The 18492-nt window shown below is 50.6% G+C and overlaps 1 protein-coding gene across 1 annotated transcript; it reads left to right on the top strand.

The window, feature by feature from the left end:
* Window positions 1-13591: 13591 nt before the first annotated feature.
* LOC137318250 (serine/threonine-protein kinase SBK1-like) lies at window positions 13592-18214 on the top strand. Its single transcript, XM_067981180.1, has 2 exons — window positions 13592-13805; window positions 17509-18214. Exons 1-2 carry the CDS (start codon window positions 13640-13642, stop codon window positions 17784-17786), a joined length of 444 nt encoding a protein of 147 aa, XP_067837281.1. The 5' UTR covers window positions 13592-13639; the 3' UTR covers window positions 17787-18214.
* Window positions 18215-18492: the final 278 nt, after the last annotated feature.

Raw genomic sequence — 18492 nt, 5'->3', positions numbered from 1 at the left:
TCTGTACAGTTACACAGTGAGTGACCCTCACCCTGAATAAACAGGGACTCTGTACAGTTACACAGTGAGTGACCCTCACCCTGAATAAACAGGGACTCTGTACAGTTACACAGTGAGTGATCCTCACCCTGATAAACAGTGACTCTGTACAGTTACACAGTGAGTGACCCTCACCCTGAATAAACAGGGACTCTGTACAGTTACACAGTGAGTGACCCTCACCCTGAATAAACAGGGACTCTGTACAGTTACACAGTGAGTGACCCTCACCCTGAATAAACAGGGACTCTGTACAGTTACACAGTGAGTGACCCTCACCCTGAATAAACAGGGACTCTGTACAGTTACACAGTGAGTGACCCTCACCCTGAATAAACAGGGACTCTGTACAGTTACACAGTGAGTGACCCTCACCCTGAATAAACAGGGACTCTGTACAGTTACACAGCGAGTGATCCTCACCCTGAATAAACAGGGACTCTGTACAGTTACACAGTGAGTGACCCTCACCCTGAATAAACAGGGACTCTGTACAGTTACACAGTGAGTGACCCTCACCCTGAATAAACAGTGACTCTGTACAGTTACACAGTGAGTGACCCTCACCCTGAATAAACAGGGACTCTGCACAGTTACACAGCGAGTGACCCTCACCCTGAATAAACAGGGACTCTGTACAGTTACACAGTGAGTGACCTCACCCTGAATAAACAGGGACTCTGTACAGTTACACAGTGAGTGACCCTCACCCTGAATAAACAGGGACTCTGTACAGTTACACAGTGAGTGACCCTCACCCTGAATAAACAGGGACTCTGTACAGTTACACAGTGAGTGATCCTCACCCTGAATAAACAGGGACTCTGTACAGTTACACAGTGAGTGACCCTTACCCTGAATAAACAGGGACTCTGTACAGTTACACAGTGAGTGACCCTCGCCCTGAATAAACAGGGACTCTGTACAGTTACACAGTGAGTGACCCTCACCCTGAATAAACAGGGACTCTGTACAGTTACACAGTGAGTGATCCTCACCCTGAATAAACAGGGACTCTGTACAGTTACACAGTGAGTGACCCCCACCCTGAATAAACAGGGACTCTGTACAGTTACACAGTGAGTGACCCTCGCCCTGAATAAACAGGGACTCTGTACAGTTACACAGTGAGTGACCCTCACCCTGAATAAACAGGGACTCTGTACAGTTACACAGTGAGTGACCCTCACCTGAATAAACAGGGACTCTGTACAGTTACACAGTGATTGATCCTCACCCTGAATAAACAGGGACTCTGTACAGTTACACAGTGAGTGACCCTCACCCTGAATAAACAGGGACTCTGTACAGTTACACAGTGAGTGACCCTCGCCCTGAATAAACAGGGACTCTGTACAGTTACACAGTGAGTGACCCTCACCCTGAATAAACAGGGACTCTGTACAGTTACACAGTGAGTGACCCTCACCCTGAATAAACAGGGACTCTGTACAGTTACACAGTGAGTGACCCTCGCCCTGAATAAACAGGGACTCTGTACAGTTACACAGTGAGTGACCCTCACCCTGAATAAACAGGGACTCTGTACAGTTACACAGTGAGTGACCCTCACCCTGAATAAACAGGGACTCTGTACAGTTACACAGTGAGTGACCCTCACCCTGAATAAACAGGGACTCTGTACAGTTACACAGTGAGTGACCCTCACCCTGAATAAACAGGGACTCTGTACAGTTACACAGTGAGTGACCCTCACCCTGAATAAACAGGGACTCTGTACAGTTACACAGTGAGTGACCCTCACCCTGAATAAACAGGGACTCTGTACAGTTACACAGTGAGTGACCCTCGCCCTGAATAAACAGGGACTCTGTACAGTTACACAGTGAGTGACCCTCACCCTGAATAAACAGGGACTCTGTACAGTTACACAGTGAGTGATCCTCACGCTGAATAAACAGGGACTCTGTACAGTTACACAGTGAGTGACCCTCACCCTGAATAAACAGGGACTCTGTACAGTTACACAGTGAGTGACCCTCACCCTGAATAAACAGGGACTCTGTACAGTTACACAGTGAGTGACCCTCACCCTGAATAAACAGGGACTCTGTACAGTTACACAGTGAGTGACCCTCACCCTGAATAAACAGGGACTCTGTACAGTTATACAGTGAGTGACCCTCGCCCTGAATAAACAGGGACTCTGTACAGTTACACAGTGAGTGACCCTCACCCTGAATAAACAGGGACTCTGTACAGTTACACAGTGAGTGACCCCCTCACCCTGAATAAACAGGGACTCTGTACAGTTATACAGTGAGTGACCCTCACCCTGAATAAACAGGGACTCTGTACAGTGACACAGTGAGTGACCCTCACCCTGAATAAACAGGGACTCTGTACAGTTACACAGTGAGTGATCCTCACCCTGAATAAACAGGGACTCTGTACAGTTACACAGTGAGTGACCCTCACCCTGAATAAACAGGGACTCTGTACAGTTACACAGTGATTGATCCTCACCCTGAATAAACAGGGACTCTGTACAGTTACACAGTGAGTGATCCTCACCCTGAATAAACAGGGACTCTGTACAGTTACACAGTGATTGATCCTCACCCTGAATAAACAGGGACTCTGTCCAGTTACACAGTGAGTGACCCTCACCCTGAATAAACAGGGACTCTGTACAGTTACACAGTGAGTGACCCTCACCCTGAATAAACAGGGACTCTGTACAGTTACACAGTGATTGATCCTCACCCTGAATAAACAGGGACTCTGTACAGTTACACAGTGAGTGATCCTCACCCTGAATAAACAGGGACTCTGTACAGTTACACAGTGATTGATCCTCACCCTGAATAAACAGGGACTCTGTACAGTTACACAGTGAGTGATCCTCACCCTGAATAAACAGGGACTCTGTACAGTTACACAGCGAGTGACCCTCACCCTGAATAAACAGTGACTCTGTACAGTTACACAGTGAGTGATCCTCACCCTGAATAAACAGGGACTCTGTACAGTTACACAGTGAGTGATCCTCACCCTGAATAAACAGGGACTCTGTACAGTTACACAGTGAGTGACCCTCACCCTGAATAAACAGGGACTCTGCACAGTTGCACAGTGAGTGACCCTCACCCTGAATAAACAGGGACTCTGTACAGTTACACAGTGAGTGACCCTCACCCTGAATAAACAGGGACTCTGTACAGTTACACAGTGAGTGACCCTCACCCTGAATAAACAGGGACTCTGTACAGTTACACAGCGAGTGACCCTCACCCTGAATAAACAGTGACTCTGTACAGTTGCACAGTGAGTGACCCTCACCCTGAATAAACAGGGACTCTGTACAGTTACACAGCGAGTGACCCTCGCCCTGAATAAACAGGGACTCTGTACAGTTACACAGTGAGTGACCCTCACCCTGAATAAACAGGGACTCTGTACAGTTACACAGTGAGTGACCCTCACCCTGAATAAACAGGGACTCTGTACAGTTACACAGTGAGTGACCCTCACCCTGAATAAACAGGGACTCTGTACAGTGACACAGTGAGTGACCCTCACCCTGAATAAACAGGGACTCTGTACAGTTACACAGTGAGTGATCCTCACCCTGAATAAACAGGGACTCTGTACAGTTACACAGTGAGTGATCCTCACCCTGAATAAACAGGGACTCTGTACAGTTACACAGTGAGTGATCCTCACCCTGAATAAACAGGGACTCTGTACAGTTACAGTGAGTGATCCTCACCCTGAATAAACAGGGACTCTGTACAGTTACACAGTGAGTGACCCTCACCCTGAATAAACAGGGACTCTGTACAGTTACACAGTGAGTGACCCTCACCCTGAATAAACAGGGACTCTGTACAGTTACACAGTGAGTGACCATCACCCTGAATAAACAGGGACTCTGTACAGTTACACAGTGAGTGACTCTCACCCTGAATAAACAGGGACTCTGTACAGTTACACAGTGAGTGACCCTCACCCTGAATAAACAGGGACTCTGTACAGTTACACAGTGAGTGACCCTCACCCTGAATAAACAGGGACTCTGTACAGTTACACAGTGAGTGACCCTCACCCTGAATAAACAGGGACTCTGTACAGTTACACAGTGAGTGACCCTCACCCTGAATAAACAGGGACTCTGTACAGTTACACAGTGAGTGATCCTCACCCTGAATAAACAGTGACTCTGTACAGTTACACAGTGAGTGACCCTCACCCTGAATAAACAGGGACTCTGTACAGTTACACAGTGAGTGACCCTCACCCTGAATAAACAGGGACTCTGTACAGTTACACAGTGAGTGACCCTCACCCTGAATAAACAGGGACTCTGTACAGTTACACAGTGAGTGACCCTCACCCTGAATAAACAGGGACTCTGTACAGTTACACAGTGAGTGACCCTCACCCTGAATAAACAGGGACTCTGTACAGTTACACAGTGAGTGACCCTCACCCTGAATAAACAGGGACTCTGTACAGTTACACAGCGAGTGATCCTCACCCTGAATAAACAGGGACTCTGTACAGTTGCACAGTGAGTGACCCTCACCCTGAATAAACAGGGACTCTGTACAGTTACACAGTGAGTGACCCTCACCCTGAATAAACAGTGACTCTGTACAGTTACACAGTGAGTGACCCTCACCCTGAATAAACAGGGACTCTGCACAGTTACACAGCGAGTGACCCTCACCCTGAATAAACAGGGACTCTGTACAGTTACACAGTGAGTGACCCTCACCCTGAATAAACAGGGACTCTGTACAGTTACACAGTGAGTGACCCTCACCCTGAATAAACAGGGACTCTGTACAGTTACACAGTGAGTGATCCTCACCCTGAATAAACAGGGACTCTGTACAGTTACACAGTGAGTGACCCTTACCCTGAATAAACAGGGACTCTGTACAGTTACACAGTGAGTGACCCTCGCCCTGAATAAACAGGGACTCTGTACAGTTACACAGTGAGTGACCCTCACCCTGAATAAACAGGGACTCTGTACAGTTACACAGTGAGTGATCCTCACCCTGAATAAACAGGGACTCTGTACAGTTACACAGTGAGTGACCCCCACCCTGAATAAACAGGGACTCTGTACAGTTACACAGTGAGTGACCCTCGCCCTGAATAAACAGGGACTCTGTACAGTTACACAGTGAGTGACCCTCACCCTGAATAAACAGGGACTCTGTACAGTTACACAGTGAGTGACCCTCACCCTGAATAAACAGGGACTCTGTACAGTTACACAGTGATTGATCCTCACCCTGAATAAACAGGGACTCTGTACAGTTACACAGTGAGTGACCCTCACCCTGAATAAACAGGGACTCTGTACAGTTATACAGTGAGTGACCCTCACCCTGAATAAACAGGGACTCTGTACAGTTACACAGTGAGTGATCCTCACGCTGAATAAACAGGGACTCTGTACAGTTACACAGTGAGTGACCCTCACCCTGAATAAACAGGGACTCTGTACAGTTACACAGTGAGTGACCCTCGCCCTGAATAAACAGGGACTCTGTACAGTTACACAGTGAGTGATCCTCACCCTGAATAAACAGGGACTCTGTACAGTTACACAGTGAGTGACCCCCTCACCCTGAATAAACAGGGACTCTGTACAGTTATACAGTGAGTGACCCTCACCCTGAATAAACAGGGACTCTGTACAGTGACACAGTGAGTGACCCTCACCCTGAATAAACAGGGACTCTGTACAGTTACACAGTGAGTGATCCTCACCCTGAATAAACAGGGACTCTGTACAGTTACACAGTGAGTGACCCTCACCCTGAATAAACAGGGACTCTGTACAGTTACACAGTGATTGATCCTCACCCTGAATAAACAGGGACTCTGTACAGTTACACAGTGAGTGATCCTCACCCTGAATAAACAGGGACTCTGTACAGTTACACAGTGATTGATCCTCACCCTGAATAAACAGGGACTCTGTCCAGTTACACAGTGAGTGACCCTCACCCTGAATAAACAGGGACTCTGTACAGTTACACAGTGAGTGACCCTCACCCTGAATAAACAGGGACTCTGTACAGTTACACAGTGATTGATCCTCACCCTGAATAAACAGGGACTCTGTACAGTTACACAGTGAGTGATCCTCACCCTGAATAAACAGGGACTCTGTACAGTTACACAGTGATTGATCCTCACCCTGAATAAACAGGGACTCTGTACAGTTACACAGTGAGTGATCCTCACCCTGAATAAACAGGGACTCTGTACAGTTACACAGCGAGTGACCCTCACCCTGAATAAACAGTGACTCTGTACAGTTACACAGTGAGTGATCCTCACCCTGAATAAACAGGGACTCTGTACAGTTACACAGTGAGTGATCCTCACCCTGAATAAACAGGGACTCTGTACAGTTACACAGTGAGTGACCCTCACCCTGAATAAACAGGGACTCTGTACAGTTGCACAGTGAGTGACCCTCACCCTGAATAAACAGGGACTCTGTACAGTTACACAGTGAGTGACCCTCACCCTGAATAAACAGGGACTCTGTACAGTTACACAGTGAGTGACCCTCACCCTGAATAAACAGGGACTCTGTACAGTTACACAGCGAGTGACCCTCACCCTGAATAAACAGTGACTCTGTACAGTTGCACAGTGAGTGACCCTCACCCTGAATAAACAGGGACTCTGTACAGTTACACAGCGAGTGACCCTCGCCCTGAATAAACAGGGACTCTGTACAGTTACACAGTGAGTGATCCTCACCCTGAATAAACAGGGACTCTGTACAGTTACACAGTGAGTGATCCTCACCCTGAATAAACAGGGACTCTGTACAGTTACACAGTGAGTGACCCTCACCCTGAATAAACAGGGACTCTGTACAGTTACACAGTGGGTGACCCTCACCCTGAATAAACAGGGACTCTGTACAGTTACACAGTGAGTGACCCTCACCCTGAATAAACAGGGACTCTGTACAGTTACACAGTGAGTGATCCTCACCCTGAATAAACAGGGACTCTGTACAGTTACACAGTGAGTGACCCTCACCCTGAATAAACAGGGACTCTGTACAGTTACCCAGTGAGTGACCCTCACCCTGAATAAACAGGGACTCTGTACAGTTACACAGTGAGTGATCCTCACCCTGAATAAACAGGGACTCTGTACAGTTACACAGTGAGTGATCCTCACCCTGAATAAACAGGGACTCTGTACAGTTACACAGTGAGTGATCCTCACCCTGAATAAACAGGGACTCTGTACAGTTACACAGTGAGTGACCCTCACCCTGAATAAACAGGGACTCTGTACAGTTACACAGTGAGTGATCCTCACCCTGAATAAACAGGGACTCTGTACAGTTACACAGTGAGTGACCCTCACCCTGAATAAACAGGGACTCTGTACAGTTACACAGTGAGTGACCCTCACCCTGAATAAACAGGGACTCTGTACAGTTACACAGTGAGTGACCCTCACCCTGAATAAACAGTGACTCTGTACAGTTACACAGTGGGTGACCCTCACCCTGAATAAACAGGGACTCTGTACAGTTACACAGTGAGTGACCCTCACCCTGAATAAACAGGGACTCTGTACAGTTACACAGTGAGTGACCCTCGCCCTGAATAAACAGGGACTCTGCACAGTTACACAGTGAGTGACCCTCACCCTGAATAAACAGGGACTCTGTACAGTTACACAGTGAGTGACCCTCACCCTGAATAAACAGGGACTCTGTACAGTTACACAGTGAGTGACACTCACCCTGAATAAACAGGGACTCTGTACAGTTACACAGTGAGTGACCCTCACCCTGAATAAACAGGGACTCTGCACAGTTACACAGTGAGTGACCCTCACCCTGAATAAACAGGGACTCTGTACAGTTACACAGTGAGTGACCCTCGCCCTGAATAAACAGTGACTCTGTACAGTTACACAGTGAGTGATCCTCACCCTGAATAAACAGGGACTCTGTACAGTTACACAGTGAGTGACTCTCACCCTGAATAAACAGGGACTCTGTACAGTTACACAGTGAGTGACCCTCACCCTGAATAAACAGGGACTCTGTACAGTTACACAGTGAGTGACCCTCACCCTGAATAAACAGGGACTCTGTACAGTTACACAGCGAGTGACCCTCGCCCTGAATAAACAGGGACTCTGTACAGTTACACAGTGAGTGACCCTCACCCTGAATAAACAGGGACTCTGTACAGTTACACAGTGATTGACCCTCACCCTGAATAAACAGTGACTCTGTACAGTTACACAGTGAGTGACCCTCACCCTGAATAAACAGGGACTCTGTACAGTTACACAGTGAGTGACCCTCACCCTGAATAAACAGGGACTCTGTACAGTTACACAGTGAGTGACCCTCACCCTGAATAAACAGGGACTCTGTACAGTTACACAGTGTGTGACCCTCACCCTGAATAAACAGGGACTCTGTACAGTTACACAGTGAGTGATCCTCACCCTGAATAAACAGGGACTCTGTACAGTTACACAGTGAGTGACCCTCACCCTGAATAAACAGGGACTCTGTACAGTTACACAGTGAGTGATCCTCGCCCTGAATAAACAGAGACTCTGTACAGTTACACAGTGTGTGACCCTCACCCTGAATAAACAGGGACTCTGTACAGTTACACAGCGAGTGATCCTCACCCTGAATAAACAATGACTCTGTACAGTTACACAGTGAGTGACCCTCACCCTGAATAAACAGGGACTCTGTACAGTTACACAGTGAGTGACCCTCACCCTGAATAAACAGGGACTCTGTACAATTACACAGTGAGTGATCCTCACCCTGAATAAACAGGGACTCTGTACAGTTACACAGTGAGTGACCCTCACCCTGAATAAACAGTGACTCTGTACAGTTACACAGTGAGTGACCCTCACCCTGAATAAACAGGGACTCTGCACAGTTACACAGTGAGTGACCCTCACCCTGAATAAACAGGGACTCTGTACAGTTACACAGTGAGTGACCCTCACCCTGAATAAACAGTGACTCTGTACAGTTACACAGTGAGTGATCCTCACCCTGAATAAACAGGGACTCTGTACAGTTACACAGTGAGTGACCCTCACCCTGAATAAACAGGGACTCTGTACAGTTACACAGTGAGTGATCCTCACCCTGAATAAACAGGGACTCTGTACAGTTACACAGTGAGTGATCCTCACCCTGAATAAACAGGGACTCTGTACAGTTACACAGGGAGTGACCCTCGCCCTGAATAAACAGGGACTCTGTACAGTTATACAGTGAGTGATCCTCACCCTGAATAAACAGGGACTCTGTACAGTTACACAGTGAGTGATCCTCGCCCTGAATAAACAGGGACTCTGTACAGTTACACAGTGAGTGACCCTCACCCTGAATAAACAGGGACTCTGTACAGTTACACAGTGAGTGATCCTCACCCTGAATAAACAGGGACTCTGTACAGTTACACAGTGAGTGATCCTCACCCTGAATAAACAGGGACTCTGTACAGTTACACAGCGAGTGACCCTCACCCTGAATAAACAGGGACTCTGTACAGTTACACAGCGAGTGACCCTCACCCTGAATAAACAGGGACTCTGTACAGTTACACAGTGAGTGACCCTCACCCTGAATAAACAGGGACTCTGTACAGTTACACAGTGAGTGATCCTCACCCTGAATAAACAGGGACTCTGTACAGTTACACAGTGAGTGACCCTCACCCTGAATAAACAGGGACTCTGTACAGTTACACAGTGAGTGACCCTCACCCTGAATAAACAGGGACTCTGTACAGTTGCACAGTGAGTGACCCTCACCCTGAATAAACAGGGACTCTGTACAGTTACACAGTGAGTGACCCTCACCCTGAATAAACAGGGACTCTGTACAGTTACACAGTGAGTGATCCTCGCCCTGAATAAACAGGGACTCTGTACAGTTACACAGTGAGTGATCCTCACCCTAAATAAACAGGGACTCTGTACAGTTACACAGTGAGTGACCCTCACCCTGAATAAACAGGGACTCTGTACAGTTACACAGCGAGTGACCCTCACCCTGAATAAACAGTGACTCTGTACAGTTACACAGTGAGTGACCCTCACCCTGAATAAACAGGGACTCTGTACAGTTACACAGTGAGTGACCCTCACCCTGAATAAACAGTGACTCTGTACAGTTACACAGTGAGTGACCCTCACCCTGAATAAACAGGGACTCTGTACAGTTACACAGTGAGTGACCCTCACCCTGAATAAACAGGGACTCTGTACAGTGACACAGTGAGTGACCCTCACCCTGAATAAACAGGGACTCTGTGCAGTTACACAGTGAGTGACCCTCACCCTGAATAAACAGGGACTCTGTACAGTTACACAGTGAGTGACCCTCACCCTGAATAAACAGGGACTCTGTACAGTTGCACAGTGAGTGACCCTCACCCTGAATAAACAGGGACTCTGTACAGTTACACAGTGAGTGACCCTCACCCTGAATAAACAGGGACTCTGTACAGTTACACAGTGAGTGACCCTCGCCCTGAATAAACAGGGACTCTGTACAGTTACACAGTGAGTGATCCTCACCCTGAATAAACAGGGACTCTGTACAGTTACACAGTGAGTGATCCTCACCCTGAATAAACAGGGACTCTGTACAGTTACACAGTGAGTGACCCTCACCCTGAATAAACAGGGACTCTGTACAGTTACACAGTGAGTGACCCTCACCCTGAATAAACAGGGACTCTGTACAGTTACACAGTGGGTGACCCTCACCCTGAATAAACAGGGACTCTGTACAGTTACACAGTGAGTGATCCTCACCCTGAATAAACAGGGACTCTGTACAGTTACACAGTGAGTGATCCTCACCCTGAATAAACAGGGACTCTGTACAGTTACACAGTGAGTGACCCTCACCCTGAATAAACAGGGACTCTGTACAGTTACCCAGTGAGTGACCCTCACCCTGAATAAACAGGGACTCTGTACAGTTACACAGTGAGTGACCCTCACCCTGAATAAACAGTGACTCTGTACAGTTACACAGTGGGTGACCCTCACCCTGAATAAACAGGGACTCTGTACAGTTACACAGTGAGTGACCCTCACCCTGAATAAACAGGGACTCTGTACAGTTACACAGTGAGTGACCCTCGCCCTGAATAAACAGGGACTCTGTACAGTTACACAGTGAGTGACCCTCGCCCTGAATAAACAGGGACTCTGTACAGTTACACAGTGAGTGACCCTCACCCTGAATAAACAGGGACTCTGTACAGTTACACAGTGAGTGACCCTCACCCTGAATAAACAGGGACTCTGTACAGTTACACAGTGAGTGACCCTCGCCCTGAATAAACAGGGACTCTGTACAGTTACACAGTGAGTGACCCTCGCCCTGAATAAACAGGGACTCTGCACAGTTACACAGTGAGTGACCCTCACCCTGAATAAACAGGGACTCTGTACAGTTACACAGTGAGTGACCCTCACCCTGAATAAACAGGGACTCTGTACAGTTACACAGTGAGTGACCCTCACCCTGAATAAACAGGGACTCTGTACAGTTATACAGTGAGTGACCCTCACCCTAAATAAACAGGGACTCTGTACAGTTACACAGTGAGTGACCCTCACCCTGAATAAACAGGGACTCTGTACAGTTACACAGTGAGTGACCCTCACCCTGAATAAACAGTGACTCTGTACAGTTACACAGTGAGTGACCCTCACCCTGAATAAACAGTGACTCTGTACAGTTACACAGTGAGTGACCCTCACCCTGAATAAACAGGGACTCTGTACAGTTACACAGTGAGTGACCCTCACCCTGAATAAACAGGGACTCTGTACAGTTACACAGTGAGTGACCCTCACCCTGAATAAACAGGGACTCTGTGCAGTTACACAGTGAGTGATCCTCACCCTGAATAAACAGGGACTCTGTACAGTTATACAGTGAGTGACCCTCACCCTGAATAAACAGTGACTCTGTACAGTTACACAGCGAGTGACCCTCGCCCTGAATAAACAGGGACTCCGTACAGTTACACAGTGAGTGACCCTCGCCCTGAATAAACAGGGACTCTGTACAGTTACACAGTGAGTGACCCTCACCCTGAATTAACAGGGACTCTGTACAGTTACACAGTGAGTGACCCTCACCCTGAATAAACAGGGACTCTGTACAGTTACACAGTGAGTGACCCTCACCCTGAATAAACAGGGACTCTGTACAGTGACACAGTGAGTGACCCTCACCCTGAATAAACAGGGACTCTGTACAGTTACACAGTGAGTGACCCTCACCCTGAATAAACAGGGACTCTGTACAGTTACACAGTGAGTGACCCTCACCCTGAATAAACAGGGACTCTGTACAGTTATACAGTGAGTGACCCTCTCCCTGAATAAACAGGGACTCTATCCAGTTACACAGTGAGTGACCCTCACCCTGAATAAACAGGGACTCTGTACAGTTACACAGTGAGTGACCCTCGCCCTGAATAAACAGTGACTCTGTACAGTTACACAGTGAGTGACCCTCACCCTGAATAAACAGGGACTCTGTACAGTTACACAGTGAGTGACCCTCACCCTGAATAAACAGGGACTCTGTACAGTTACACAGTGAGTGATCCTCGCCCTGAATAAACAGGGACTCTGTACAGTTACACAGTGATTGACCCTCACCCTGAATAAACAGGGACTCTGTACAGTTACACAGTGAGTGACCCTCACCCTGAATAAACAGGGACTCTGTACAGTTACACAGTGAGTAACCCTCACCCTGAATAAACAGGGACTCTGTACAGTTACACAGTGAGTGATCCTCGCCCTGAATAAACAGGGACTCTGTACAGTTACACAGTGAGTGACCCTCACCCTGAATAAACAGGGACTCTTTACAGTTACACAGTGAGTGATCCTCACCCTGAATAAACAGGGACTCTGTACAGTTACACAGTGAGTGACCCTCACCCTGAATAAACAGGGACTCTGTACAGTTACACAGTGAGTGACCCTCACCCTGAATAAACAGGGACTCTGTACAGTTACACAGTGAGTGACCCTCGCCCTGAATAAACAGGGACTCTGTACATGTGTTAGATATGAGGTGGGGGTGGGATTGGGGAATATGGGAGAAGGTGGGTGGGATTGAGGGATATGGGAGAAGGTGGGTGGGATTGAGGGATATGGGAGAAGGTGGGTGGGATTGGGGAATATGGGAGAAGGTGGGTGGGATTGGGGAATATGGGAGAAGGTGGGTGGGATTGAGGGATATGGGAGAAGGTGGGTGGGATTGGGGAATATGGGAGAAGGTGGGTGGGTGGGATTGGGGAATATGGGAGAAGGTGGGTGGGATTGGGGAATATGGGAGAAGGTGGGTGGGATTGGGGAATATGGGAGAAGGGGGGTGGTATTGGGGAATATGGGAGAAGGCGGGTGGGTTGAGAGATATCAACGGGGCCTGGACAGGTGGGCCTGATAATCTTTTCCCTTAAGTCTTTAACTGGTTGATACCTTTACAGATTACTGAAACTCCCTTGAGTGCAGAACAGTCCAGGAGACTCCCAAGAACATGGAGGGCGCTGGCAGCTTGGGCCCAGACCTGTTCATCGAGGAGTTAATGCTCCTCATGTCCCACACTCTCACCAAGATGGAGGTCAATGAGACGTACGATGTGATCAAGGAGTTGGGAAGTGGAACCTACGGCAGTGTCCAGCTGGTGAGGCACAGATTGCGAGGTAAAGGCCCATCTCTGGGTGGCCAAGGAACGGAGAGTGGCACAGAGTCCGTCATCGACCCACAGAGACCCTCACCGACCCACAGAGACCCTCACCGACCCACAGAGACCGTCACCGACACACAGAGACCCTCACCGACACACAGAGACCCTCACCGACACACAGAGACCCTCACCGACCCACAGAAACCCTCACCGACACACAGAGACCCTCACCGACCCACAGAGACCCTCACCGACACACAGAGACCCTCACCGACAAACAGAGACCCTCACCGACCCACAGAGACCCTCACCGACACACAGAGACCCTCACCGACCCACAGAGACCCTCACCGACACACAGAGACCCTCACCGACCCACAGAGACCATCACCGACACACAGAGACCGTCAGCGACACACAGAGACCCTCACCGACACACAGAGACCCTCACCGACACACAGAGACCGTCACCGACACACAGAGACCCTCACCGACACACAGAGACCCTCACCGACACACAGAGACCCTCACCGACACACAGAGACCGTCACCGACACACAGAGACCCTCACCGACACACAGAGACCCTCACCGACACACAGAGACCCTCACCGACCCACAGAGACCGTCACCGACCCTCAGAGACCGTCACCGACACACAGAGACCCTCACCGACACACAGAGACCGTCACCGACCCACAGAGACCGTCACCGACCCACAGAGACCGTCACCGACACGCAGAGACTGTCACCGACACACAGAGACCGTCACCGACACACAGAGACCCTCACCGACCCACAGAGACCGTCACCGACACACAGAGACCGTCACCGACACACAGAGACCCTCACCGACACACAGAGACCCTCACCGACACACAGAGACCCTCACCGACACACAGAGACCCTCACCGACCCACAGAGACCGTCACCGACCCTCAGAGACCGTCACCGACACACAGAGACCCTCACCGACCCACAGAGACCCTCACCGACACACAGAGACCCTCACCGACACACAGAGACCCTCACCGACACACAGAGACCCTCACCGACCCACAGAGACCCTCACCGACACACAGAGACCCTCACCGACCCGCAGAGACCGTCACCGACACACAGAGGCCCTCACCGACACACAGAGACCGTCACCGACACACAGAGACCGTCACCGACCCACAGAGACCCTCACCGTCACACAGAGACCCTCACCGACCCACAGAGACCCTCACCGACACACAGAGACCGTCACCGTCACACAGAGACCCTCACCGACCCACAGAGACCCTCACCGACACACAGAGACCCTCACCGACACACAGAGACCGTCACCGACCCGCAGAGACCCTCACCGACCCGCAGAGACCCTCACCGACACACAGAGACCGTCACCGACACACAGAGACCGTCACCGACACACAGAGACCCTCACCGACACACAGAGACCCTCACCGACACACAGAGACCGTCACCGACACACAGAGACCCTCACCGACCCACAGAGACCCTCACCGTCACACAGAGACCCTCACCGACACACAGAGACCCTCACCGACACACAGAGACCCTCACCGACACACAGAGACCCTCACCGACACACAGAGACCCTCACCGACCCACAGAGACCGTCACCGACACACAGAGACCGTCACCGACACACAGAGACCCTCACCGACACACAGAGACCCTCACCGACACACAGAGACCCTCACCGACCCACAGAGACCCTCACCGACACACAGAGACCGTCACCGACACACAGAGACCCTCACCGACACACAGAGACCCTCACCGACACACAGAGACCCTCACCGACACACAGAGACCCTCACCGACCCACAGAGACCCTCACCGACACACAGAGACCCTCACCGACACACAGAGACCGTCACCGACCCGCAGAGACCGTCACCGACACACAGAGACCCTCACCGACACACAGAGACCGTCACCGACACACAGAGACCCTCACCGACCCACAGAGACCCTCACCGACACACAGAGACCGTCACCGACACACAGAGACCCTCACCGACCCACAGAGACCGTCACCGACCCACAGAGACCGTCACCGACACACAGAGACCCTCACCGACACACAGAGACCCTCACCGACACACAGAGACCCTCACCGACACACAGAGACCGTCACCGACACACAGAGACCCTCACCGACACACAGAGACCCTCACCGACACACAGAGACCGTCACCGACACACAGAGACCGTCACCGACACACAGAGACCGTCACCGACACACAGAGACCCTCACCGACACACAGAGACAGTCACCGACCCACAGAGACCCTCACCGACACACAGAGACCCTCACCGACACACAGAGACCCTCACCGACCCACAGAGACCGTCACCGACACACAGAGACCGTCACCGACCCGCAGAGACCCTCACCGACACACAGAGACCCTCACCGACACACAGAGACCCTCACCGACACACAGAGACCGTCACCGACACACAGAGACCCTCACCGACACACAGAGACCGTCACCGACACACAGAGACCCTCACCGACACACAGAGACCCTCACCGACACACAGAGACCGTCACCGACACACAGAGACCGTCACCGACACACAGAGACCCTCACCGACACACAGAGACCCTCACCGACCCACAGAGACCGTCACCGACACACAGAGACCCTCACCGACCCACAGAGACCCTCACCGACACACAGAGACCCTCACCGACCCACAGAGACCGTCACCGACACACAGAGACCCTCACCGACACACAGAGACCCTCACCGACCCACAGAGACCGTCACCGACACACAGAGACCCTCACCGACCCACAGAGACCCTCACCGACACACAGAGACCCTCACCGACCCACAGAGACCGTCACCGACACAAAGAGACCCTCACCGACACACAGAGACCCTCACCGACACACAGAGACCCTCACCGACCCACAGAGACCCTCACCGACACACAGAGACCCTCACCGACACACAGAGACCGTCACCGACCCACAGAGACCGTCACCGACACATGTAGGCAGGTTCCTATCCAGAGATTTAATCTGAATTGGTGCCTGCGGCCAGCGCGGTGCCTGATGATCGCCAATTTCTGAGTAATTGCCTCTCTCCCATGGAGAAGTGAACAACCAAGAGCCTCCTCCAAGTACGGGCCTGAGAATTGCAGCGACGAGGAGAGATTGGACAGGCTGGGGTTGTTTTCCTTGGAGCAGAGGAGGCTGAGGGGGGACTTGATTGCGTTGCACAAAATTATGAGGGGCCGAGATACAGCAGAAAGGTCGTGCCTGTTTCCCCTAGCGGAGAGTTCGAGAACTCGAGGACATAGATTTAAGCTGATTGGCGGAAGGATTAGAGGGGACGTGAGGAAAAACATTTTTACCCAGAGGGTGGTGGGTGCATGGAATTCGCTGGTGGTCGAGGCAGGGACCCTCAACTCTTTTAAAAAGTACCTGGACCCGCACCTAAAGTGCTGTGAGCTGCAGGGCTACGGACCGGGTGCTGGAAGGTGGGATTGGAATGGTTGTTCTTCGAGCCGGCACGGACACAATGGGCCGAATGGCCCCCCCCCTCTCCTGTGCTGTATCTTCTCTGTGGTTCTCTGGTGCCCCGGGGGAGCTGGTCGGGAGTTGGGGCGGGCGGGAGGGGCCGGTCCGATCACTACCCCCGTCCCTCTGATCCTCTTCCCCCCATCCCACCACTTGTCCCTTTCTCCCAGGCACGATGATGGCCCTCAAGCTGCTGGAGAAGAGGCGGACGAAGCTGCGGAGTTTCCTGCGGGAGTACAGCATGTCCCTCTACCTCTCCGCCCATCCCTTCATCACCGCCGTCTTTGGGATCGCCTTCGAGTCCCGGGAGCACTACGGGTTTGTCCAGGAGTACGCACCAGTGGGAGACCTGTTCGATATCATTCAACCCCAGGTACAGAGGGAGAGACGTAGGAACAAGGGCTGGACCGTTCACCCCTTCCAGCCCGTTCCGCCATTCAATGGCTGACCTGTGAACTAACTCGGCTTGGCTCCTTAATACTCCCGGCTCGCAATCTCAGAATCAAAGTGATTCATTGAGCTTGCGTCTACTGCTTCTTGTGGGGAGAGAGTTCCAAATGTCCACCCACCCTTTGCGTGTCCTGACCTTTCTCCTGAATGGCCAGGCTCTGATTTGAAGGTTACGCCCCCCCTCGTCCGAGACTCCCCCACCAGCGGGAAAAAGTCTCCCACCCTCTCAATTCCTTACAAGATCCTCACAACCTCAATCAGGTCGCCCCTGAACGCTCGATATTCCGGGGAATGCAAGCTGAGGTTATGTCAGTTCGCTCGTCATAATTTAACTCTTGAAGCCCTGGTCACCTTCTGGTGAAGCTGCACTGCACTGGGTGCAGTTGCATGGTGGTTATGTTACTGGACTAGATAATCCAGCGAGATCTTGGACTAATAATCCAGAGTTCATGAGTTCATAGTCCCATTCAATTAATTAATTAAAATTCTGGAATTAAAAAAAAGCTATCAGCGATGTTGGCCATCAAACTACCAGATTGTCATAAAAACCCATCTGCTTCACTGATATCCTTGGAAGGAAACCTGTCCTTACCCAATCTGGGTCTATATGTGACTCCAGACCCAAAGCAATGTGGTTGATTCATTAATCGCCCACTGAAATGGCCTCGCAAGCCCACTCAGGTGTCCAAGAAGATGGCTCACCA

The sequence above is a fragment of the Heptranchias perlo genome, unplaced genomic scaffold (genome assembly GCF_035084215.1).
Source record: "Heptranchias perlo isolate sHepPer1 unplaced genomic scaffold, sHepPer1.hap1 HAP1_SCAFFOLD_685, whole genome shotgun sequence".
Classification (NCBI taxonomy): Eukaryota; Metazoa; Chordata; class Chondrichthyes; order Hexanchiformes; family Hexanchidae; genus Heptranchias; species Heptranchias perlo.
The sequence above is the reverse complement of the archived record's forward strand: the minus strand, read 5'-3'. Positions and strand labels throughout refer to the sequence as shown.

Bases quoted from the DNA above. Each gene is read 5' to 3' on its own strand.
- LOC137318250 (XM_067981180.1), top strand. From the start codon at position 13,640: ATGGAGGGCGCTGGCAGCTTGGGCCCAGACCTGTTCATCGAGGAGTTA. The intron at 13,806-17,508 runs GTAAAGGCCCAT...CCTTTCTCCCAG, and splicing joins GGTGAGGCACAGATTGCGAG to GCACGATGATGGCCCTCAAG.